Source organism: Metarhizium album (genome assembly GCF_000804445.1).
Source record: "Metarhizium album ARSEF 1941 chromosome Unknown scaffold_1, whole genome shotgun sequence".
Classification (NCBI taxonomy): Eukaryota; Fungi; Ascomycota; class Sordariomycetes; order Hypocreales; family Clavicipitaceae; genus Metarhizium; species Metarhizium album.
In genome coordinates, this window is record NW_024467575.1 from 160,958 (window position 1) to 185,861 (window position 24,904).

At 56.8% G+C, this 24,904-nt stretch overlaps 7 protein-coding genes across 7 annotated transcripts; 4 read left to right on the top strand and 3 right to left on the bottom strand.

The window, feature by feature from the left end:
* Nucleotides 1–50: 50 nt before the first annotated feature.
* On the bottom strand, nucleotides 51–2,343 carry MAM_00048 (uncharacterized protein; the record flags this gene model as incomplete). The annotated part of the gene is made up of 3 exons (XM_040818848.1): nucleotides 51–1,660; nucleotides 1,739–1,786; nucleotides 1,839–2,343. 3 exons carry the CDS (start codon nucleotides 2,341–2,343, stop codon nucleotides 51–53), a joined length of 2,163 nt encoding a protein of 720 aa, XP_040682112.1.
* A 618-nt stretch (nucleotides 2,344–2,961) lies between these two features.
* MAM_00049 (Acyl-CoA N-acyltransferase) lies at nucleotides 2,962–3,750 on the top strand (the record flags this gene model as incomplete). Its single annotated transcript, XM_040818849.1, has 1 exon — nucleotides 2,962–3,750. One exon carries the CDS (start codon nucleotides 2,962–2,964, stop codon nucleotides 3,748–3,750), a length of 789 nt encoding a protein of 262 aa, XP_040682113.1.
* An 874-nt stretch (nucleotides 3,751–4,624) lies between these two features.
* Nucleotides 4,625–5,827, bottom strand: MAM_00050 (acetyl esterase; the record flags this gene model as incomplete). The annotated part of the gene is made up of 2 exons (XM_040818850.1): nucleotides 4,625–4,790; nucleotides 4,896–5,827. The coding sequence occupies 2 exons, from the start codon at nucleotides 5,825–5,827 to the stop codon at nucleotides 4,625–4,627; spliced, it is 1,098 nt and encodes a 365-aa protein (XP_040682114.1).
* Nucleotides 5,828–7,904: 2,077 nt separating this feature from the next.
* MAM_00051 (uncharacterized protein) lies at nucleotides 7,905–8,369 on the top strand (the record flags this gene model as incomplete). The annotated part of the gene is made up of 3 exons (XM_040818851.1): nucleotides 7,905–7,920; nucleotides 7,990–8,124; nucleotides 8,200–8,369. The coding sequence occupies 3 exons, from the start codon at nucleotides 7,905–7,907 to the stop codon at nucleotides 8,367–8,369; spliced, it is 321 nt and encodes a 106-aa protein (XP_040682115.1).
* Nucleotides 8,370–12,151: 3,782 nt separating this feature from the next.
* Nucleotides 12,152–12,752, top strand: MAM_00052 (p15-like protein; the record flags this gene model as incomplete). Its single annotated transcript, XM_040818852.1, has 2 exons — nucleotides 12,152–12,477; nucleotides 12,554–12,752. The coding sequence occupies 2 exons, from the start codon at nucleotides 12,152–12,154 to the stop codon at nucleotides 12,750–12,752; spliced, it is 525 nt and encodes a 174-aa protein (XP_040682116.1).
* A 384-nt stretch (nucleotides 12,753–13,136) lies between these two features.
* MAM_00053 (serine-type carboxypeptidase) lies at nucleotides 13,137–15,034 on the bottom strand (the record flags this gene model as incomplete). The annotated part of the gene is made up of 3 exons (XM_040818853.1): nucleotides 13,137–14,429; nucleotides 14,538–14,719; nucleotides 14,818–15,034. The coding sequence occupies 3 exons, from the start codon at nucleotides 15,032–15,034 to the stop codon at nucleotides 13,137–13,139; spliced, it is 1,692 nt and encodes a 563-aa protein (XP_040682117.1).
* A 2,484-nt stretch (nucleotides 15,035–17,518) lies between these two features.
* Nucleotides 17,519–20,893, top strand: MAM_00054 (Phospholipase C/P1 nuclease, core; the record flags this gene model as incomplete). The annotated part of the gene is made up of 3 exons (XM_040818854.1): nucleotides 17,519–17,636; nucleotides 17,714–18,111; nucleotides 19,424–20,893. The coding sequence occupies 3 exons, from the start codon at nucleotides 17,519–17,521 to the stop codon at nucleotides 20,891–20,893; spliced, it is 1,986 nt and encodes a 661-aa protein (XP_040682118.1).
* Between the last annotated feature and the right edge of the window lie 4,011 nt (nucleotides 20,894–24,904).

Here is a 24,904-nt window from a genome sequence, read left to right on the forward strand (position 1 = left end):
TCGACACGAATCCTGACAGACGTAGTTTTCCTTTGACCCCCTCCCCTTCGCTAGTAGTAGTTTTGCAAGTCGGCGTTGTTCGCAGGCTGCCCTCCACCCACGGGACGTCCGCCACCCCGACCACCTCCACGGCCGCCCCCGCCACGACCTTGATACGATGACGCGCCACGACCAAGGGATGCTTTCGGGGCCGTTGGCGGAGGCCCTTGGGGTTGCTGTTGGCTCGGGGGCGGGTAGGCGTCGTCGTAGCTGACTGGCTGGCCGTAGCCGCCTTGCCGATGCTTGGGCTCGACATCATCCAAAGATCGGTAGTGATGACCGGCACCTCTACCCTTGCCCCCGGCTCTGCCTGCTCCTCTCGCGCCGCCGCGGAAGCCCCTCGAGGAATTAGCCCTGCCGCGACCTCCCCCGCGGCCGCCTGAATGGAAGCCCCTCGATTCATTGCGGCCGCCATATTGTCCGTGCGTGCCGTTGGCGGCCCGGCCCTCGTCGGCTCCGTGTTTTCTCTTGGAAGGCCTGTTCCTGAATAAACTCCCGTACTCGTCCTCTCGGGGATCCTCCTCCTGGACACGCAAAATGACCTTTTCGCCCACTGTGGTGTCAAAGACAAAAGACTGGCCAGCCGCCAACGGCTGCCAGTGCTCGATTCTTCCCGCGTCCACGGGTCGCGTGCCCTTCTTGACGGCCAGCACCACCAACGGCACAGGGTTCTCTGTGTGGTAGACTGCCGTAGGGGGCACAGGTTGCACACACGCCGCCCAGATGCTGTCGTCGTAGCATGCCGTGCCGGTCACCTCCCACAGCATCTTCCCGCCCATGCCGCCGACCTTGTTGAGTATGCCCGCGGGGCAGGACCGTGGGCATATCAGGATATTGTTGGCGTGGATCTTGACGTCGCTGGCAGACTGTCCAGAGGGTAATTTGACAAGCTTTATGAGCCTCTTGCTGTCTTCCGGATTGATCATGTAGCTGGTGAAGAAGACGGTCTTCTTGATGTGCAGCCTGTTTGACCGCAGGTGCATTGGCTGGCGGCGAACGGAGTCGTTGTGCATGTCGATCATGTGCTGCACTTCGGCAACTTCCATGACGGGATCCAGGGTGGTTGACGTGTCGGCCACCTGGATCACTTCGGCGTTGATGGGGCCACGGGTCGGAGAGACGGTCTGTCGACGGTTGTACTCGCTGAAGAACTCGCGGAACCCGTTCGTGTGGTTTGGCCGATCCTCGTACACTCTGATGTCGGCAGCTGCCTTGTAGGTCTCCATGAGTGCGTTGAGGAACAGCTGCTTGAAGTGCATGGTGTTTTGGAATCGCTGGTTCGCCGGGCTGACTTGCGGCTTGAGGCAAACAAGGTCGAAGTCGAGACGCTTGGCGGCGACCATCCTCTTGACCAGTTCGCTGAAGCCCTTCTCGGAGCGACCAGTCAGCAACACGCAAAGAGCGTCGGGCTGCTTCATTGTGAGCCGGACCAGCTGGACGACTTTTTCATTCCACCATCCGTCCCAGGCTCGAGGCTCTTCCTTGTCCAGACCCTCGCCTGTTGCGGCGAGAATGCGGCTGTCGTGCCACCATCCGCCGTTGGCGAAGGCCTCCTGGGTAGCGAGGAGTCCTATTGTCGGGCCAGCCCAAAGGGCCGGGTTGGGCAGCGGCGTTTTGAATACTGAAGACCGGTGGTGAGCACGACGAGCTTTGGGGCAGACAGCGAGCGAGCGCGGGCCGCGCCGGGAGGCCTACGTACAGGTGTTATCAAAGTCGTAGACGTGGAGGGCTCTGATCTTGTCGGCAGCTGATTCTTGGTCAGTCGAACCGTGCTGTCGCGACGGCACTGGAGAGCTTACGAGGCAGGGTTCTGTTGAGACAGGACCAGCGACCCATGGCGGTGATGGTGTAGGGGGAAGTGTTGGGAGCGCCATGGTACAAGCTGTACGCCGAGGCCATGGCGCCGGAGGGAGGACGGGAGGGAGGACGGGCGCGAGGCGGTTGGGTCGCGATGATGCCGGTGCCGACGAGACGAGCGGATGATGTCGATGCGGCAAGAGCTGACGGCCCGCCAGACGGAGGGGGACAGCTGGAAAGGGAGGAACGCCGGCTGTTGGCGGCGCGTCGGGGACGCCGGGGGGGCACCACGGGGCCTGCGGCCGCTGGGAGGCGCGCCTTCAGGCCTGCAAGACGCCGCGGAGACGCCAGCCACGGTTGAGACGGCGGCACTGGAGGGGCCTGGGTGACCCGAGGGGCCGCGTCCAGGTGCTGGAGGTGCTTGCGCGGGGGCCGGAGCCACGCTCGACTCGATCGCTGCACCGCACAGCGCAATCCAGGTCGACGGGCCAGGCTGAGCTCGACCATTTCATTCAGTGCAATGCTTGGTCTTTGTCCGCGAGCCAGGGCGACGGAGCGGGCGAGGGCACGGCGCAGGACGCTGGACGCTGGACGCAGGACGCAGGACCTCGCCTCACCAGAGGCCCGGCCGTTGGAAAAGGAAGGAACAGAAATCCAGCAGCTCGACGGTCGGGCTTGGCGCTTCGTCACGCACACGCACACAAACGCACACACGCACCGTCTTGGCTCTCGACAAATTAGAGTCTGGCTCCCCCTCACCAATCAACTTGACCCGAGTCGACGAGCCGCTGCTGCAACCCTACGCTCTCTCTGCGCTCTGCATCTTCGGCTTCAGCTTCAGCTTCGGGGCCCGAGTGTGCCGAGATGATTCTACGCCAGCTCCGCGAGCTAAGCACCAAGCCATCCAATGTGCCAATGCCAATGCGGCATCGACGCTCCATCTTCAAGTTACATGGTTCTCACCGACCTCTCGAGTCTCCGCCTCCGACGCACGCTAGAGCGACCTTGTCCGCCGGTTGACTCAGTTGGCCGCTTATAAGACTGCCACCTGAGCGCCGCAGTGTCCATCCGCAGACGGACCGCATTGCAATGGCCTAGTAGTTCAATTCTGATCGCTCTCTCGCCATGCCCGATCCGCTGTGCACCCTGGCAGCCGTCCGCTTGGACGACGTCCCGGAGATTGGCCAGCTCACGGCGGATGCCTTTGCTGGTGATCGCCAGACGCAAATGAAAAGTCTCGGAAGGGAGGCTTACGACATGAACAGCATCACCAGGGAGAGCCTGCCCAGCATGCTGCACAACCCGCGCTGCATCGCCATCAAAGTCGTCGACGAGGATACTGGGGACATTATGGGCGTCTGCAACTGGGGGTTTCGCGGGTTCAAGCCAGAAGAGATGCCAAAGATGGAGGGCAAACCACCGCCGCCTGCGGAGAAGAAGCCTCGAGAAGCAGGGGCCGACTCGGAGGACGAGAAGCAGCAGCAGCAGCAGCACGCCACTGACGGAAATGGAAAGCAAGGCCCTGACCAGGAAAAGGAGGAAACAGACCCCATAGCAAGACTGCAAGCTCGGACAGGAGCCGATCTGGAGGCATGGATGGAAGAGGTCATGCCCCAAGGAACAAGATGCCTCTTCATCATCGGCCTGTCGGTGTCCCCCAAGTACCAGGGCCGCGGCGTCGGCTCCGCGCTGCTCCGCTGGGGCACTGACATCTGCAATCGCCACGGCGCCTTTGCGTGGGTTCACTCTTCCGAGCCTGCTTGGCCCCTGTATGAGAAGTGCGGGTTCCAAACCATACGCTCTCTTGACATTGACTTGGACGAGTACGCGCCCGCTCCTCCGCCAAACGAGGGACCTGATGCGAAATGGGGGCATTACGTCTTTCGATACATGAAGTACTTTGGAAGCAAATAGGGGAGCTTGAGCCTCGGTTTCGTTTAGCACAAGACGGCTAACTGTGGTCCTACAACAAGCATGATGGCAGTTGGAATGTGTTTTCTTTTTGGACTCCCCCACTATGCCGTCGAGGAGCCGTTTCCGTCTGCACCTGGATCACAGTGGCTGCCGCAGCTCTTGGAAGCCCACGAGATTCTTCTCATCAGTCTTTATTGATAGACCCCTGAAAAAGACGTTGCCTTTCTCCTTTTTAGTCGGCTCATCTCATCCATGTCACGGATTCACTGGCGCCAAATTGAATTTTACTCCAGATCCTCCCGCCCCATCCTGAGTGGCTGTCAACCCCCTTATTAAGTTGTAAGTTGTGCACAGACAAAGCCAGATAGATGCCCTCATTTCCGTCGAGGGCCAGACCGCATCCTGCTATAAGTGGTATTGCTCCTCTTCCGCCTCATCCCACCGCGAAAAAGCCCCGTTGGCTCAGTGGTAAAGCGTGTCACTAGTAATGATAAGATCACTGGTTCGATTCCAGTATGGGGCACGTGGTCTCAAGTCTCTTTTTTTTCTGCCTCCCGTTTGCTAGGTTGACTGAGACTGAGACTAAGTCCTGCCCTTGCTGTGGGGATGAATATGCGTTGAGGAGTCATTCTGGGCGGCTCATGTGCCGTACGTTGCCTGTTTGTTCTTTTTTCTAATTAGAAAAATGGATTTAAATCCCCCGTCCTATCGGGAGTTGATATCTAAACCATGTACCGCCCAAACAGATAGTTTCTAAAATGGGCCAGGAAAGAAGGAATCGGCCCTTTGTCGCACGTGCGTGTTCGACGGAACGGCACAATAATTGCAATTTACCGAGAAGAGTAATTTAAGCTTGTATCAAGTGCCATTTCAACTATGCATCCTGCCATATGCACATGTCGTACCTTGTCAAAACAGCAAGAAGAGACAGGCTGCCGTCCGTGTAGTATGTGGCATACTTCGACCTGCCGTGCACCACTTCAATGAAGTTCTTGGCGAATATCTCCTCCATGCGTTCTGCGGGATGTAACTCGTCGTACCTGCGGAAAGAATTTTGTGAGCATCTGTGCAGCGTGATTTCTGTTTTTGACTAAGAGGTCGGCGGCGATGATGGCGCATCATTGGCCGCGGGAGATGCAACTTACCACATGAAACTCGACCTGGGGTTCTTGGAATCAACACAGCCGTCGAGGCAGGTCCGGTAGGGAGAGACCACATCGGCCGGGGCGTCAAGATACTCTCCAGGGTCGTTGATGACGTCCATCATGAGTGAGTGCACATCGAATATGCTGATGCTTGCTCCCGGCCAGCGTTTCTTGACTACTAGGTTGAAGGGGGCGCCGTAGTGGTACATGGCGTTCACGCTGGTCGTGTACTCGCGAATCTTGTTCTCGTATTCTGTGACGTTGTACTTGGTCTTGTCCCTCCAGTATTGGTGATTTCCGAGGCCGCCCGACCCAGGCGTGGCGTACATTGGTGAACGCTCGAGGGGTGCCTGGTTGAGCAGGACGAATTGTCGCCCCCCGGCCTTGTAGATGTGGTCAAACACACTCCAGATGCAGTCCACGTAGGTGCTGATTGTTGTGCCTGGCTTCTGCTTGTCTCCCAGGATCCCGTCAATGCCCAAGTCATTGGTGCCGATCCAAAGCGCGTATACGGTGTTGTGCGCCTCCCTATCCGGATAGAGACCGGGATAGTGAATGTCTTTCTCGAAAGTAGGGATTTCGTACTCCAACACAGAGGGAAAGGGGCCGTTGATTGCAGCCAGGTTGCGTGAGTCGACGTTGTTGGTGCACTGAGCACCCGCAACGGCGTAGTCGTAGTAGTTTGCCCCCGTGGTGTTGGCGACGAGCCGTCCCCATGCATATCCACCGCTCCACGTGTTGTTGTTTGGAGGGAGCATTTTCCCAATCGGCGGTGCCTCATGATGCTGCGTGAAGTAGTTGAGGCGACCCTCGTCGGTGTAGCTGTCGCCAAAAGTCACGAGGTTCTTCATGCGCTCGCATCTGCGCATCGACGTTGGACCAGATACGACTCCGAGGGCCATGGCCAACAACGTGAGGAACGTGGCCGACATCATGTCCGAGAGTGCAAGACGGTCGCCTCCACCAGGCAGAGCGAGGTACACTCTTTCTCTGAGGGGGTGAATGCTTCCACGAGCGAGACAGCTTCACCAACATTGAGACACCTGGAGGCTGCGGTGATGTACTTATAAAATGTTGTGCGGGAGCCGCCAAGGCCCTCCACACCTGCTTCAATTCCTCCATTCAATATTCCGACTCCTGAATAGTCGGCTCGCATTGCTGCGGAAATGACGAGGTACGTCTAGTTGGCATGCGATGTGACGCACCGGCCAGGTGTCTACGGGCATAGGGGAGATGAGATGGAGGGAGACCGGTAGTCAGTTGGTTAGATCGGGGACTCGGACTTCTGTCGTGGAGATTTCGTGCTGTTAGTGTGGCTGTAGCGGTTGGTTGAACGGCGACTTGTGCCTACACTAGTGCAGTTCTGCTTGCGGCTTTGCAGTGAGGGGATCAAAGACACGATCTGCAGTACGACACCAGACGGAAAAAGACAAGTCTTGGTTCGCAGGAAGGCCGTGGCCTCGTGCGGGATGGACATGGCATGGTCGCGACAATGGAGGTGATGATGGACTCGGCTCACAACGCGGTCCTGTCCCATGTTCAGAGATCGGTGACAAACGGAACTGCCGCATTTTGTTTCTGTTGTTCCTCGTCAGTTTGTCCTCGCATCCCAATGAGCTTGAGGTCAAAAGTTGAAATATTCACTCACTGAAGGTGACCAAGAACCCTGCTCGATCCTGTCCGACCCCGTTACTATCCGCGCGCTTTCAGTCGGAGCTCTACAAGGATGACAAATAAGTAAAATTTAAAAGCAACAAGAGGAAGAAGTCGAAGCAGGTGAAGTCATGGCCTTGCACAGGACGGCTGTGAGGGTTATGAGTGTGAGCATGAATTATGGCCGGGATAGAGTTCAGGGACCGTCGAATAAAATTGCATTCCTATGAGACAAGGAACAAACCGGGGAGGCAGGGTCAGCCAATTGACTCATTTCATTGCGCTCGTCAATGCTGCCCTGATGAACCTTTGGAGTGGTCAAGAAAGGCTCGCACAGAGATGATCCATTCCTCGAGCTTGTACCGAAACAGCGCGGTATTGATTGGACAAACAACCTTCTGGCGACTCTCGCCAGGTCAAGCACTTGTTGCTGCCGCTGCAATCACTTCCTGATTGCTGAGGTAACGCCGAGGTGCTTTATGCACGGAGCACGGAGTACGCAGTGTCGATACCGACGCTGGATGCTGAGCTGGCAAGGCTCAACAGAACCTCTCCTTTCTGATACAACTGACGCGACGGTGTCATGGGGTGTACGCCAAGCTATGGCTGTGAGAAGGCGGAACATTCGAATATCGACGACATTGAACGTCAGCTCATGGTTTGCTCCCACGGCGTTTGTGAGGTCTAGAATTCGCCACAAGGCACGACAGCGGTAAGCGCATCTGTAACATGTGTGATGAACATGAGGCACCGGTGATCTTGGAGTGCTTTTTGAAGACGGGTAAAATGTCGACTGCATGAAACGTTGAATTCTGTGAGCCATATTTGAGCTGTACTTCGGGCTCGGTACGAGTTATGTGGCAGCAGTCGCCACTGATGGGCGAACCTTGAGCGTTTTTCGAGTGTTGGAAGCCATGTCATGGTCAACGACGCCGACGCATTTCAAATCGACACAGCTCCATCAACAAGGAGGCAGAACAGAGGGCGGTACCAACGGACGTATGTTGACGCCTTCGGACAGCTACTGAATGGTCCCCGTCTCCACCACCACAAGCCCAAGTAACTCAAAGTTACGTGCCCTTACCACCGCTTCAACATCGGTTGAGGAGGGTCTTGGCTCACGGCTTGAGGCTATTGTTTCAACCGGCATCTACTGTCGACAGGCTGACCGGTTAATTCACACCAGCGGTTAACCACTGCCCCGCATGGTCCCTGGATGTTGGACTCCCGAGACCAGACTTGTATAAAAAGCCCAGCAGCTCCCATCGTCCTGGACTGTCACATCCTCTCCAAACGTTACGCACACCAAATTCTTTCGAGTACATCCACGTTCCATTTACTTTCATTTCAGAGACAATGGGTTGGTTTGATGGTAAGTGTTGTCAATGCTCCCGCGATATCGAGGGCATCCCGTCGTCGAAACGAGCTAACGATGTCCAAGGCGACTCGGACCAGGCTCAGGCCTACGACCAGGTCAAGAACCGTCCCCACGAAGCTCAGTGGTCTCACGAGCTCATCGGCGGTGCTGCCGCCTATGAGGCCGCCAAGGCGTACGAGGATCACGTTGCCCGCAACGGTATGTCCATAATGGTCGGCGTGCATTTGACCCTCGCCCCGGTTGGGCAATGCTAATCATGCTCGAGCTTGACAGGCCAGCCTGATAGTCACGCCAGGGCCAAGGAAATCCTTGCCGGGGCCATTGGCTTCTTTGTTGACCGCGAAGTTGAGACCAAGGGCTTGGACTACATTGATCGTGAGAAGGCTAAGCGCCATGCCCAGCAGCAGGCCGAGCAGGGACTCAGCACCGAGGGCCGATGGTAATCGTCGTTGCGTTCAGGAGAGCTATGAGAGATGGGGCAACCCGACTAGATCAGTTTTGGTGTAGAGCTGCTTTGACGGAAATTCAAATGAACGTACATGACATGTACTTGACCTCGTTCATGTGAGGCCACCGTCTCGGGACGAATCAATCACCACGGCTCTTGGCCACCCCGGTGCAACCCATGTTGGTCTTCAACTCGTACGGGAAATATACGGATGACCATGCTCGCCGAGGAATCATCTCGAAACGGCGCACGTGTTCCCTGTACCAGCAGAGCCATGGGCATCTCGAAGAAAACGACACTCTCGGCCCAGCGAACCGGCCGGTGTTGGAAAGCACGGAGTGCTAAAAGACTCGATGTGCGGTCTGGTTGGCTCGTCGGCAAGGCGATGCCGAGGGGTGCCATGTTCGGTGGTCAGTGGAATGGACTGGCGGGTCTGCGGGCGGTCTCCGGGCGTTCTGGTAGGCGGGTGCGGCGTATCTGGGCGGTGAGCGAGACGGACCCCTGTTGGCGCTGCCGGATTTCCGGCAAGAGTGGGCGGCAGGGCAGGAGCAACCACGGCCGATGCAGACATGAGCACTGTTACTCCGTACTTACCGGAGCCAACTGGAAACGTTGCACGTGACCACTCGTGAGTCATGCTCAATCGCGAATTGAGATGGAAACGAGGGCAAGCGTTAGCTTTGTTTGTCAGATTCCACCCAAGTTTCTGGATCAGAAAATCGCAAACCAGATTGCCAAAGACCTCGAGCGAGTCTGGGAGCTCCACCCAGCCATGTCGGCGAACCGTTCCAACATGGCGCCGTCGTCTCGGGGCTGATGTTGCGCCCTCGCCCAAGAACGATTCTACTCCGGCATTTGCGTTGACGAATGAGACAAAATCGAGCGTCTGATGTTTGGGACTTTTGGCGGTGTGTCGGGAGATGCCGTCGCGCACCTTGAAGTGCCGTAGGCTGTGGACATGTGTACGCGTAGGCCGATGCTGTTTTGGACGAGGCTATTGATGCATCATCGTCGCTGAGAGAAGAAGCTGACTGCTCTGTGTCGCATAGAATTCGGCTGCTGCACTATCCCATGAGAACCACCAGCCTTGAACAGCTCGTCATGACATGCCCTACTACCACAAGCAGGATGATGCGAGGATGTGACTCGGCCCAGCACACCAAGTGGAGTTTTAAACGGTCATTTTTTTTTCTCTTGTAACCAAAGGACTACTTTCATGCCCGTACAGTACGTTGAGCACACCTGGGTCGGGTGGCCAATGTCCCGGCGTTGTGTTGTCTTTCGAAGAGGCATCCCGTCGTCGTTTTGTGAACAAGGAACAGGATAGGCGCCGGTCCATCGGCAAATAGCTCCTCACCAAACTTACACAGAAGACTTTACAAAAGAAATCCACTCGCCTCTTTACACCGTCTTTCCTGGCTCCGGGGACGGCTCCAGCCGCTCCAGCCTGGGCTGTCTATCCTGCAAACAATCAGATAGCAGGTGGTTATTCACGGTCGATCCAATGAACACCCGGCGTGGTTTGGGAAACTAGGCTTCACCCACTTTGCTGGTAGATGCGTGCAAGACCATGTGTCCTTTTGTTCCCAGTCATTGTCACACTACGAAGTCAGTCACCGGCCACCAGGAGAGGCAGTTTCGTCAAAAGTCCCATGATACCATCCGCCGTTAAAGGAGACAAAGGTTACATTCTCCGCAGCCGACTCTGGGACCGCATGTAGCTCATGAGCAATGTGCCCACGCAAGCGCCCCGAGCCCCAGCCAGCCAGCCAAATGATGAGGTCAAACCCGACGCGAGTCCCGGGTCAATGCCTCGCCCGATTTTGCCAAGATGTCAACGACAGGACATGTATCTCGAATTGTACTGGGACAATGGAGATGGGTCAACTTGATGTTTACTACGTCCTGCTCCGTGTTCGGCTTTGGGCTTCACTGCTGGCCATGGATCAAGTCGTATGACGCCTCTCACGATGGACGTTGTTGCCGACGAACAGTAGGGCATCGAATCGCCAGTTGAAAAAATGGCCCAAGTACGAATTCCGGCTCTCGAGATGGATTCCGTTCATGCTCGGCAATACCGTCTTGTCGATTCTTGCCCTGAATTTTAGCCCCAAAACATCGCTGGTCGGGTCATGTGTGCGCCGCACACGGCCCGGTGGCACGATCGGTGGCAGTACGATACGTAGTTGTATAGTTGTTATATCCGCACTTGACCATACTTGTACGAATTCAAAGAGTCCATGTGTAGTTTCACAGCCCATCGCGGCGGTGCAGGGCAGGGAAGCAGAGTATCAGACGCTTCTAAACCCGTCGTCGACCGCCACCCCCAAGCAAGCGGGGAGATGTAAGCAATGGTCTCACGTAAAACAGAGGGTTTCTCTCCGTTCTATCGAGTCATGCATGGTCGACGACTGATTTGAGTGACGAGACGTGTCTTGGCCGTCTTGGCCGCTCGCGTCTCGGGCTCCAACGTCTCGCTTCCCCGTCGCCGTTGACGGGCAGTTGTCTCACGCAGACTCGGGGACTGGAGAATGGACCATGTTTCTTGACCGGACGCAAACACCAAACGCAGCACCGTGGGTTCTCGTGGCCCGTGAGCCATGTCCACCCAGGCAAGTTCCTTGACGTGGCTTCGTTACTATTCCAGACCATGGCTCGGCGAGCCACTCGCAGAGGCAGAGGGCCCTTTTGAAAATAAATATAGAACACATCTTGTGCGGGGCGGCAACACCGTCGGCTTTATCCCGCATCTTGGCCGTCCTTGGCCTCTGCGGGCCGAGCGAATCTACTATTGTCTTGGCAAGTTGCCCGTCGCGGCCCGCGCCCATGTCTTGGGACGAGGCAATGCTCGGTTCGCCAGTGAGCAGTGGCACGTCTGTCACTGCTGCACGTTAGCCTCGAATTTTCATGTCAGGGAGGACGGGGACGGCCTAGGGCGAGTCTCTTCTGCGTCATGGTGCATCAGCCGGTGCAGGTGCAGTCTTTCAATCAATCTCGGGACGGTGGTTGTCGTCGATGTGGATGTGTGCGTGTGTGTGTTGCAGCAGCGCCACCCGATGTTGTGTCAATCGATCGCCGAGGGAATTCAAGCCCAGGAGTCCAGGACCCCCGGTCACGGGGTTGGGGTTTCTCTTTTCCTTTCTTCTCCCCAGCTCCCCTCTCGAAAGTGGCCAATACCATGATGCTTGCTGTCTGTACGTGGACCACAACCAACTCACTCGCTCGTGGACCTCAAGGGCTGCTGCGCCGCTTCGCCAAGATGCTTCTCCCGTGAGATCGTCATTCAACACCTCGTGACGAGTAGCTACGCATGTGTTGTCTGCTGGCCACGCAGCAGAGACGGGGGGGCACTCCGCAACTCACCTAGGTTGGCGGCAGTTGGGCTGCTGATGGGAATCGCCAAGTTTCGGCCTCCCTCCCTCCTCTTCAAAGAACGCCGCTGAACCAGACCGCTCGAGCTGTTGAGCCCGAAAAAACCCCCGCGCCTTGTCCATCGTCTCGCGCAAGTGGCGCCCTCGATGGGGGGGAGGGAGGTTGGCATGTGGCGTGCCGGGACGGCCGCGGCCGCGTCTAGCTCACGGCGCCAACCGAGCCTCGACGATGTTCTTGCTCTGGGAACTCTATCCAGAGTCTAGACTCGACCTAGCAGAGGCCCCGAGACGACGCGCTCCGTTTCTCCGACTCTGAGCCTCCCCGTCCTTGGTCGCCACTGGGCACAGTCTCTCCGTCCCTCTCAGCCCGGGAACGCATCACAGCCCTCATCTTCGCCTTGCCAGCATGAAGCCCGACGCCCTTCTTCTTCTCGCCGTCGCCGCCACGGCCCTGGCCGCGCCCGCCTCACCCAGGCGCCTGGACATCAATGGCGTCACCGATCGGCTCCTCTTCGTGGCGACTCTCCCGCAGTTCGACAGTCGTCGCGACGCAGAGGACCCCCCTTGCCTGGATTGGTCGTCAGACGGCTGCACCAGCTCGCCAGACAACCCCTTTGGCTTCCCTTTCCTGCCCGCCTGCCACCGCCACGACTTTGGCTATCGAAACTACCGCAATCAGAAGCGCTTCACGGGGGCCGCCAAAGACAAGATCGACTCCAACTTCAAGTCCGAGTATGCCGTGTGGTCCTTTTTGCAAACCCCGCGAGGTCGAGACCGGACCGTGTACTGACGCGAGATGGACAAACAGTCTGTATTATCAGTGCAAGAGCACTTCGGCCACGCGTGTTTGCAATGCACTCGCCGATGTCTACTACCAGGCCGTGAGGCTATTTGGCGGCATGGATGCCACCAAGCGTGGCCAAAGTGCCTATGACGCGGCCGTGGCCGAGTACAACGCAGCCGTCAGGGACGCCCAGGCGCAGGGCCTGCTTCCCGTGTTGCACTGATCAAGACACGGAGAGAATCACGAGACGCCTCAGGGGCGGGCTTACGCGGGTCGGGGGCGTGTCCTGTCGGCGCTGTGTATACGTGGCCGGCATTGGCTGCGGCGAGCGATGAGGCGTCCATGACTTATCCGCAGCTATCACGCATTCACAACAAGGGACTCTGGACGCATTCAGGACTGTTATTCAAGGATGTTCGCAGCACAGGCTCCGGCCTTATCCACCAGGATGTTGCGAGAGTTGGTCTCACAGCCCGTCACCCAGTTTGGTTTCGATGTGATGCATGTCATGAAATCGACAATATCGCGCAGTCCCTGCTCTTCCATCCTTGACGTCAAGCCTCCTCCTGCCTCCTCGTTCGAACGCTTCGTTTCGTCGCCTACGTCTTCAGCCGGTGTAGACCCAGGGAATGGGAAAAGTGCCTTTGCCCAAGGGCTGCTCGTCCTGTGTCACGTTTCTCAGCTGCGGTAGTGTAAAGGGCGTGGTGTCGCTCAGGCTGTGTACGCGACCCAGGAGCTTCTCCAACTGCCTGAAGGCAGCGGTAGATGCATACTGCGGTCCCTCGTGGCCAGAAAGGCCGGTGACGACCACTGTGAAGCCACGCTCATGGTGAGAGGTTCCCACAACGCCGGATTTGTCTGGGAGACTGGTGCCGTAGCTGCCTTTGCCCTTGCTGTATCGCGGAACGTAGAAGGGGTCGGTGGGACGAGACTGGAATCCCATCTTGCCGCCCCAGGTCATGTTCTGGACGGCAAGCAGGACTCCGTTTGCCGGGAGAATGTAGTCGACGCCGCCCTGGACGTACATGACATTTCTGGTCTTGTCAATGACGTTGGGGAGCTCGTATTTGGACGGGGGGAGGGATTCGTCGTCCTTGACAAAGGCCGTGTTGACGCACACGCTCCACTGCACCGAGAGAGGTGCGTGGATGGCCTTTTTGACGTCGACACGGTTGAAGTAGGGGTCGTTACCGAGGGGGTCGAATAGATCCGGGCAGTGGTCCAGAATGTTGTAAATGTTGAAGCAGGGGTTGTCCTTCCTGACGCGCTTGTAGATGTCTGACCACAAGCTGCCGCAGCCGTCTCTGTAGGTGACGGTGCCGTTGGCGAGCCTCTGCTGCCAAGGAAGAAACGAGGGCTGCCTCCCAGCAGGGGGATAGACGTAGTACTTCTCGACATAGTCTCTGTAGCCGCAGTGCTCCGATGTGTTGTGCACCTGGGCCCGGAAGCGGTCGTCAAGGGGCATCAGGTTGTAGTTTTGCTCGACGAACGTCTCGGCAATGGCTTCGGACTGGACGTCTCCGTCGAAGCTGATGCCGTCAACCACCATCATGCCTTGGAGATTGTAGTACTGGGTGTCGTTGGCGTTGACAAAGTGGCTGGCAATGTAGGAGCCGTAATATCCGCCGTACGACTCACCAACCACGTACACCTTGTAGCCTTGCATGCCAAAGGCCGTGATGAAGTTCTTCCAGAACCCGAGGAACTGATCGGCCAGCTGGTCCTCGTTGCGGATCGTCGTGTTTCCAGTGGAAAACCCGACAGTCACGGGCTGCTCAACCCAGACGATGTTCGTGAGGTGATGCCAACTCCAGGGATTCCGGACTGGCTTCAAGGTGCCAGGGTGCCAGACGAAGGGGCCGTTTTCCTGGAGCAGACCTAGGAGGGACGAACATCCGGGCTGGGCGTGTCTCGGTCAGACTCGTCTTCCTTTCTTTCTTCTCCTTTTTCTTCTTTTTTTTTTCCTTCTCGGAGGGAGAGAGAGAGACAGGGAGAGGGAAGGACTTACGCCTCCATTGAGCCAGAGTGTTATCTCCTTTTTCTTCTTGTGCTCATCGTTGTCGGTGGGAAAGAACCAGAAGAAGAGGCTGTCTCTCTCGTCCTTGGAGTCGCTGATGGGCAAACGCCCGGCGTACGACTCGCCAATGTCAAAATTGACCTCTGGAATGCCCGTGCCGTTGACTGCGAATTCTGAACCACGCAATATCAGCATCAATTGGTCACGGCTGTGTGACGTGCCGCATGTCCCCGTGGCAGAGGGACGCGGTGGGGAGGCTAGGCAGACTCACTCTCCGTGTCGTTGTAGAGGAAGCGATGGAGACCCGAATCATGGTTTGTCCGGGTATATACTGACGGAGGAGGAGGAGTCTGAGCCTCACGATAGTCGGCGGCAACGTCGTTACCGTGCAGGTGCTGCAGGAGCCGGAGGTGGCTGTCGGTGATGCGGGCTCTTGCGGCCGCCGTGGAGAGTCCCAGCAGGGACAGCATCCATTGATTTCTTCTCATCGTGTGCAACAAATGGAGACCGACACTGGACGCCAATGGAGACTGAGGAACGGCTGGGCCATGTCGTCTAGTTACTAGTTACTCCCCTCCCAGCCATGGCATTTATATACAGCCAGGACGGGCTGGAGTTTAGTAAAAAGCTCCGTTTTGGTGTCACCCATGCCGCCACGTCTAGTATTCCGTGGGACGGCGTACGGGTATCTGCAGGATTAGCGTCACTCGAGCCGGCAGGTATCCTGCGAGAGGAGAGGACAAGCCGTGCTGTGCTTGTACTGCTTGTCCTGCTTGTCTTACCTGTCTTGCTTGTCTTGCTTGTCTTACTCGTGTCTCACCTGTCTTGGCCGCCGGTGCTCGCTCTAGCCCCGGCGGCCGGGAACCGCTTCGAGTTATGACAGCCCTCTCGATTCTCCACAAGCAAGTCCATGTAATCTGATCGACTTGGGGCAGGGCAGGGCAGGGCTCGCCGGGCCCGAGGCCGGATTGCCTCGTTGCGACTTTCAACAGCAAGCATGGGCAGTCAATAAGTCGTCAAAGCGGTCCAGCCGTGGAAGGGAAGCCAGGCCGAGCTGCATCCGAAGTGGACCTCGACTTTAGCCACTTGCCCGATGGAGTATATCCCAGGCGAGATATAGAGTAAGGCTCAAAAAGTTCCCGCTGTATTTGGATGCAGAGCGGTAGGAGACAGCCTACCGGATGATGCAATACGTCAAGCGGATGGCAATGACGCGCGCAGAAACGCCCCGACCACGGGCTCGTTGGGAGTCGTGATTTGCGCGCGCGCAAAAGCAAGCAAGCAAGTAACTGACACGGCGTGGCCTGTCGAATAAAGCGCAATCGGCAACGAGCTTGGTTACAGCAACTTCTGCTGCCATGACGAGTCGCACATCACGAATCGCCGCCCACCGGCAAGATGCCCAGCCCGCACCGCATTTAGTCTTGTCGACGACAACTTGAGCTTGATGAGTCATTGATCTGATCTGGATAATATCGAAATGGCTGGGAGCAAGTTCCCGTCGAGCCCGCCGCGCCATGCGGGTTCTCCAGGTTGTGGAATTGATTTATTGCATGGCCCGTCCGGACGGGACGACCTCCAACGGCAAATAGACCCTTTATAACGCCTTCAAAGGTCCCGTGGCCTCATTTATGGGGGAAGATTCGTGGCCCGCGGCTTTTGTCCAGTCGAGAAAATGACCTTGCCGCACAACAAGTCGCCACTTTACATGGAGTGTGGGAGGCAAGCAAGTATTTTACCAGGAGCAGGCACCCGGCGATGGCGGATGCCACATTGCGGTATGTCGGGCGTACGTCGACTCGCTTATCGCCACGCAACTGTTACTACTGCTACTATAATGTATAATGCAAGTAGTAGTGCGTAAGGACAGCAGTAACAAGAGGAGAATGGCAGAAGGTAGCGGCCACGGTGCCCATGTATGTGCGTATGCCAGTGACTGTGACTTGTGGTGTTGTTTCCCGCCACCCGCGTTGTTGGTGGTTGGTATTCGCCAATTTAATCGAGGCCGCCTCGTCAGGGACGGCTCGTGGGTGTTTCCTCGTGAAAGAAAGAAAGAAACCAAGTCGCAGTTGTAAGCGCTTCAACGCAGTTGAGATCCACGGATATCACGGTTGTCTGGGACAGAAATGATAACGCCCAAGGGGCCATCGACAGACTCGGTAACGGCCGTTGATCCGGGAGCGGCTTTCTCGACACAATGCAACGCGCTTGAATTCCTCCAAAACTCCCAGCCATTTCACGCCTTGAACTGGTTTGACGTGAGGATTTTTCAGTTGCTCAGTCACGCCATTGACGTGACGGGGGGTCCGAGGTCCAAAACACGGGCCCAAAACATGACGATTTCGAAACCCGGGCCGAAAATGGCAACCAGAGGGTCCAGACTCCCCGAGAAGTGTAAAAGCCACGACGCTGGTCGAACGCGCCCCAACTATCCGAGTTGGCGGACATGGGCCGAGTAGCTCGGGCGGAATGCTCAACTTGATCGCATCGCTGCTTGCTGCAAACGGCGATGGCAGCTGTGACATGGCGGCAAATGGCCATTCAGAGCCCAAATATTCTCCATCGCTGTCCGTCTGTCAAACACTCGGATTGATTTCCCAGGATTGCCCTTGTTCCTGGCGCGGGTGGATTGACTGACCGGCTGCAAAACGTGGAGGACAAGAAACGGAGGGAGGGTACAGGCAGACAAGGACTGGGATCCGGTGGCTTCGACGAATACACAGGTAAATTGCTCTGCTGCCGCCCTCGAGGTCCTGCATCGCACGGCATGTCTGAAGTTTCCAAACTCGTGCCAGGTTCCGGGTTCCGTGTTCAAAAGTTGGCGTCTTTGCCAAGCCGCCACGCCAAGCCTCTCGCTCGTGTTCCTTCCTTCCTCTTTCGTCTCAAAGCGAGTCTCAACTTTGCACACCAGACCGAACCACCAACCTCGACGGCCCACCGAGTCAAATCAACTTGCACATTCATGCCACCTCATGTGCAAATTGGTCTCGGTTCTCGGTCTTTCCGCCACACGAGCCGCCTACTCAGTGTGCTTACCGTCGCCCACGTTGCCGGCACTTTCTGTCCTCGGAAACGGCATCATGATTCATGGTGAGCCCGCCGACGTGACATGGCTCCATTGTGCTAGTCGCAACCTTTTCCCGGAGACGATCCCGACTCATACCTAGCAAATGCCCATCAGGCAGACGACTATCGTGCTACGGCGGTAGGCAAATGGTCGCCGCCGCCGCATTTCGTCCATGCTGGAAGCTGCTCCGTCGACTACAATCGCGACTGCAGCACCACAGGATGCTACATATCGACCTTGACCACCCAGCGCGCCGGGGACAAAAACCTGAGCAATGACGATGTTGCCCAAGCACTCAAGTCCCTGGCTCACTTCACGGGCTGCTTGAACCAGCCTCTGCGTGTCGAGGCCTACCAGGTATGCGGTAACAAAATCAACGTCACCTTTGATAAACACCGGGATAATCTACACTCCGACTGGGACTTGGACACGTACGTCCCCGAGAAGCCGGTTGGCGGCGGCGCCTTGCCGGATGTGCAGCATTGGGCCGACGCTTTGGTATGGCGGATTTACTTCTGAGCGCTGCCGATCTCAGGCTGCGGTCTGGATCAACGGAGATGATATTAGCCGTGTCATCACGACGGCTACCAGACGGGCTTCGGATGCCAATGCCTCCGGTTTGTTTCTTCCAGAGAGTACCGCGCAGCGTGCTGGTTCAAAGGAAGAAGCTCATCATTATTCAAGTGATTTGCTCGTCAACCACCACCATCACCTGTTTAACCTGCAGGGTGAAGAGGGTCTGGAAAGACAGCAACCTGGCTTGCGAGGGTTTCCTCCGCCGTTGATAAGACAGACGAGTTGTGGGATGGGACTCAACACTGCTGCTGATATGGATGGGCCGTGGTTAACCGCGCTGACGGTAGATAGTCGACAATAGACGTCAAATTTGCAATGTACTTGAACAGGATATGGGGCTCGTTCGACTCGCCACGGTTTCATGGAAACCACGCGGCGGGTGACACGAATCTCAACGGACCCTGGCTGCGCCACGAACCTTGGAGGACGCAGTGAGACGGGCACATCCGGGGGGCCTCTGATTGACGGAATGCCGCCGCCACGCAGCTATTCTCAATAAAAAAGCGCATCAAAGGGATAGAAACAGACCGTGGCCGCTTTCGGGGCCGCTGCTGCTGAGTCAACTCGGACAGACCCGAGTCGTGACTGACGCCTTTCCTGGTGTGGCAGGCATTTCGGCGCCCTTTCTTTTTCTTCCCACCTTTGGGCATCTGCCATCACTCTGTTCCACGGCATAGGCTGTAATCGACGCCGTATTCGTCATTCTCGTCGCGTCCTCTGCGGGACACACATCTCGCGGGCGTCATCCGCCGACTTATCCGGAGTAAAGGCTCAGGAACGGACTCGTGTGGGCTCGCTGCTTCCCGTTGCCGCCTTTTTTGCTGTGTGTCCAGCATCTTTGGAACGTCTGGATTCCTTCCGAATTCGAACCAACTACTCGGCGCCTGTGGAAATACTGCGCAAGCTGGCCCTGTCGCCGCCGCCGCCGCCGCCGCTCAGCTTGTTCGAAGCCGGCGTTGCGGCATGCCGAGACATCAGGCCGCTCAAGTCTTGGGTCAAACACATTTGGCGCTTCCGCAATACCACCCGAAAAGGGCAGGGAGAAAAGACAGAAGACCACCGTACTCATGGTATTTAGCGGCCGGCCCTCTGCGGCATGTCTTCCGTGTCGACAGAGGAGGTTAAGAGTAAGCCCAGTGTCGGCCGCCTCAGGAGGCGGCATCTCCATGCATTGCATTGGACGAGTGTCCCGTGAACATGGCAAGGACAGTATCTAACCCGTCACGTCGTCTAGTGTGACCGAGTGCCCACGGGATGCTCGCAATGTAAGCGAAAAGGAATAGAGTGCTCCGGATACCGGGATCCTCGCGCCCTACGAGTACGAGATGAGACGAGCCGCACAGCTCGCAAGTTTGAGAAGAAGGCACCGTCGTACTGCGAGGTCTTGATGCACGCACCGGAAAAAGAAGAGTCGGGCAGCAAAGGCGCCGTTGCGGATCAAGATTCAGCGTGGCCGTGCTCCCGCTCTGGTCAACTCATCAACTCCTTGCTGGGAGACGTCCGGTATCCTTTACAGCAGGATCTACAGCACACTTCCATGGCGTATTTTCTTGCATGCTACATCTACGCTACCCCTTTCCAAAGATATGTGCCCTCGTTCTGCCTTGACGGTGCCGACCCGGAAGGCGCGTGCCCCATGACCATCTCGGCCACGGCGCTCGCCGCGTATTCTCGCCATGTGAGATCGGCCCAATATCTCGGATATGCAAGGCAAAAGTACGCAGGGGCGTTGACTCGCGTCAACGAGTCGTTGTCGAGCCCTGCGACCGCAGTCCTCGACAGGACACTGGTCTCCGTCCTCGTCCTCGGCTTGTTCGAGGCCATTGTTTTTGAAGCCGGCAAGTCACCGACGAGCTGGACGGCGCACACCCTTGGGGCCTGGCAGCTCATTAGATTGCGCGGACCGCAGCAAGTCAAGTCGTCCCTCTCGCGCAAGATACTCGCCCACGCCATCAACAACGTCAAAACCAGCTGCATCCAACGATCAATCCCCGTGCCGGCGGACTTGGTCGCGTTTGACAGGCAGCTCGCGCTCTTCCGCGACGCCGACGATGCCTCTGTGAGGCTGTCGCCCATTGTTCAGCAGATTGCTTCCGTCAAGGCGCGGGCGATGGCCGACCCCGACTGCAACCTCGTCCACGAGGCTCTGGTGCTGGACCAAGAACTTGCTGCCTTCTCCGAGGATTGTCCCGCCTGGATGTCGTACACGGTCGGACCTGGCTCCGATTCTGATGCCCCTGGCCGGGTTTACGAGGGAGTGTGCCACCGGTATCCCAGCGCGTACGTGGCCAAGCTATGGAACACGATCCGGCTGCTCCGTATGTTGCTGGTCTCTTTGATCGGGGAAATCGCCGCAGGGCAATTCGATGCTAATCTCTCTCGGCTTCGATTACCACCTGTCAAACCGGACCTGGCCGACTACTTGCGCGAGCTTGAGCAATACGCCAGGGGAAACATGACGACCATAGCGACGGAAGTGCTCGCAAGTATCCCGAGCTTTGTGGAGGTGGACGGCTTTGGGAGACGATTTGCGCCCGCCGGCAGGAGTCTCGCATGGCCTCTGAGTATCATCGAGGGCGACAGCTCGTGCGGAGAGGCGGCCAGGGAACACGCCTACAGGAATCTGGAAATGCTCGCCGGGGATCTGAACATGCCTCAGGCTGTGCATCCGTCACGGACGTCAAGCATGGGAGAAGACTGGTGAGTTGGCCGCCAAGGTCGGACTCATGTGTGAAGACCATGGTGTTTGCTAATACATGGTCACCCAAGGATGCACTTGTTCCATGTCGGATGAATACCAGGCCTTTCGAGCTGTGAGTCTACACGACCGGGGACACGAGCAAGTCGTAGAATTCCTTCAGGCAGGACGGTGTCGAGAGCGAGAGAAAGGAGAAAGCATGTAGCGGTGGCGTAAACGAGGCAGAGAACGCGACGATACACACGACCCGTGAATGAGCCTTGATCATAGCGCGTGGTGTCCTTTTGTCTTCTGCAAACCCGTGGACTGTGGTGTGCCGCGTCATTACCCTGCTTCCCGAGTTGACATTGAGTGTCGTTGGGCGCAAACACGACACAAGGTACAAACAGACTCTGCGTGAACTTGCCCTCGGTGATGATCGGGTGTCGATGGGCCTAGAAGACGTTCCATGATGCGCAGTAGTCCCATAGGCGGTTCTTCATGCTGAATCCATACGCTGCTGCACGTACAGGGGTCATCCTTCTTTGAAACTGTCCTCTTCAATGTGTCTTCTGCCACAGCCGATGTGAGGATGTCCAAAGCTAGCCGTTGTGCCAAGGTCGCGCCGTCGAATAGCCTGAATCCTGGCGCTCTGATTTTATTTGATTTTTCAAGAAGGGAAGAGAAAAGAAAAGAAGTCGTAATCAAGCAATTCAAACCTAGAACGTGTTCAATGACACAGTCTTCGACTCACGAAGATGGACAGCATCAGACGAGCGACAAGGTCCGTCCAGAATAACGTACATCAGTCACCCGGCAGATTCGCAGACAAAGCCCGACTTGATAAAAAAAAAGGGAAAAAAAAGGGGCCAGCATCAAAACACATCGGAGGATGCCGCTTTTACGTGCCCTCCAACAGATTTCGTTTCGTTCTGGACCTCTCCTTTCCACCAACGGTCGGGCTAGGGACGCAAAATGTCCGCCCTCGACAGCATTCCCGATCAGAGACAAAACTTTGAGACTTCCCAAATCCGTCCGGGCGCTCGTCTCTCATTGGCTTGTGCGCTCGGCGGTGCTCTTCCAGCTTGAGACGGCGGTTGGCGGTGCAGTCGACCGTGTCTCGCTTCAAGAACGCTGGTTGGGTCGTCGTTTGGACATGTACGCCGTATTAAGCGGTGATGAGGTAATGATCGACAGGGCACCGCTCAGCCCTACCGGATGGAAGTGAATTCAAGGCACGTAGCGTAGGCTGTTTACCTCGGCACTGGTGACGGGCTGACGGATAGAAGATAGCAGCGCTCAAAGTCGCAAGCTGCCTCTCGAGTAAGCTACTCGGTGTGGTTGTGGACCACTTGAGCGTCATGGCGCGCGGTGTGAAGGCGCCCTGGCCCGGGTCTTGGTCTGGCTTGACAGGGCCACGACGAACGGGGAGCGATGGAATCGCCAGGCAAGTAGACTCCGGTTATCGCGCACAAGACCAGCCCGTCGATACCCGCGGCCACGGACAATGGAATTGTCGTCGCTCCTCGGGCTCCTCGGGCCCCTCGGTCGCCACCGGCAGCGCATTGTTGTCGTTTTGCTCGTCTTGGGTGTCACATACTCGGTACCGCTGGCATGGCTGCATGCAAAGACGAGGCGTCGACTGTCTGTCTGTGTCACGCCCCGCGGAGGGATCGACAGATCCCAGTCGTGCTGAACGAAGCCTGAGGGTACTCCGTATATGTGCGTATGGTCTGTTCCCGGGTACTCGAGTCTGGCGACGGCAGAGAGGATGGAGGCCACGAGAACAGGGTCGGCGAGGACGACGGAAGCCAAGATGAAACAAGCGTCAATGGAGAGAGTCGTTGGGGATAACCACCCCTCCTCTGGCGCCAGTATCGGACCTGCGGTGTAGAGATGGACATTGGGCATGCAAGCAACATGTGACGGCGAGCCAAGTTCCTCCAAGGGACTCGTGGCCCGTCCCGTCCATCCTTTTTCATTTACTGCAGCGCTTGCGAGACCCTCGCCCCCCTGCGTGTATGGAGTCAAGGGAAGGCAAAGCCGTGAGGGAACACGGGACGGTCTGTTTCTCTTCGGACAACAATTGGGGGCCGTCGGTCAAAGGCCTGATCCCTCGTACGGACTGTGCCCGAGTCTGAGCGGTTTCGCGCAACTCTATTCATTCCACGGTGATTCATGCCCTTTGATGGAAACTTGATGCTGTCATGTTCCACCTCGTCGAAACGTTGCGCTTCAGTATCAGCCTTGATGCTTTTGTTTCTTCGTATGCGTCACCACGACGCAAGGCGGCGTCCTCGTCCAGTAGCATTACGGAATAGAATTTATATAATAGATTGCGGACGGGGAGGCAAGGCAGGGTCTGCGTCGACAAGGGGAAAAGCGCACCCAACATCACCAACCTTGTCATGTTGCATCGAGACCTTGGATCCGGAGTAATACTAGGTACGACCAGTTAGTGCATGGTACTCCGTATTGGGAGGCAAACATGGAAAAAAGGATGTCGAAGATGGAGACGAAGAAGAGGGAAAAAATTACCCGTCCAGCCAAGCCCCTTTCTCCGTTCGCGCTCGTTCCCACGCCCATGGGGTGAGTGAGCAGCGCGTCCTCCCAAGGTCGTGATGCTTCGTGATGCCATCCACAGCAATCGGTCAGTCGTCACGGTCATTGTCATTCTCTCGACCCCGTAGACCTCAGCTTTGTACCCGCCGGCAGGGGCGGCTGGCCCACGCATCGTCCCATGGCGCGATTTGCATGCAATACGGGAGCCCAGCCCCTCCTCCCGTCTCGCCAAATATAACAACGCAACAGCAACGTGCAGTTCCGCAAGGCAAGGCGAGGCAAGGCAAGGCAAGGCGAGGCAAGGCAAGGCAAGGCAAGGCAAGGCAATAAGCACACCACCATGTGTCTGCCCATCCCGGCTCCCAGTGCCGGCCGGCGAGCCACACGAGCACTTCACTTGCTTGACCATGCAACCCCAGCAAAAAAGGCCCAGAACGCTCGCATCACCAAATGGACCCCGTTGGGCCGCGCAGCATGCCATCCTGGGCCATTCCATCTATCAATCACCCCAGTCGGTAGGTACGCCGTACTCCGTACACGGCATGCTTCTCGAGCAGATTGGCTGGCAAAAGCGGTTTCCCGCTCCCTCGCTGGCCTCCCTCTCGCAATCGGGCTGTGGCTGAGGGGAGCGAATTCGAGCCGCACTCGCGCTTGATGAATGGGATGGCATTGACGCATCTACAGTCGCCGCCCCCTCCGCCACATCCGAGTGACGTCGACCCTTCAGACGAACAGACCAACGAATTAAAAAAAAAAAAAGAATGGAAGAATAAAGGCAAAGAATAAGACAGAGGAAGAGTAAGAGCAAGCGGAACGAGAACAGAGAGAAGTGAAAAAAAAAAAAACAAAAAAAAAACCGCATCAAGCATCTCTGAGCTCATCATCAGCAGTTGAGTTGGAGCGACACGAGGTCCCAGGCCCCAGGTCCCAGGTGCCAGGTGCAAGGTGCCAGCTTGCCAGGCCCGCCGTACCCTTGCCCTGTAATTACTCCATATCATTCATGCTGCGTTGCATCATTCATCGTCGTCTCGTCTGGAGGTCGCAAAATCGGACAACTAAAGGGCATAAACGAGATTGTTTCTCATGCATGACGCTAGTCTGAATTCAGGCAGACACCCCACTTTATAAATTCGATGCGGCTTGCGTCTGTGGAATTTCACAGCCATGTCGGTGCCTTCCTTGCCTGACTGAACACCGCTGGCTTTGACTACAAATCTCTTGCCGGGTCATTAATAGGGTGGCAATGGCGTTGATGGCCTCTCTTGCAGTTTTGCATGAAATGCTTGTATCTAGGATGACGTGACGGGCAGGCTGGGACTACAGGATTTGTGCAATCGTCAGGTTTGTCACAAGGGCGTCGTGCGGTGTGTCGCCTGTATAAAAAGAAATCCATCTAAATTCGTGCTGGCGCGTATCCAAATCTATACTAGCGTTTTATGCGTGATCTGAATCTCGTCGTTGCGCTTTAACTTGTCC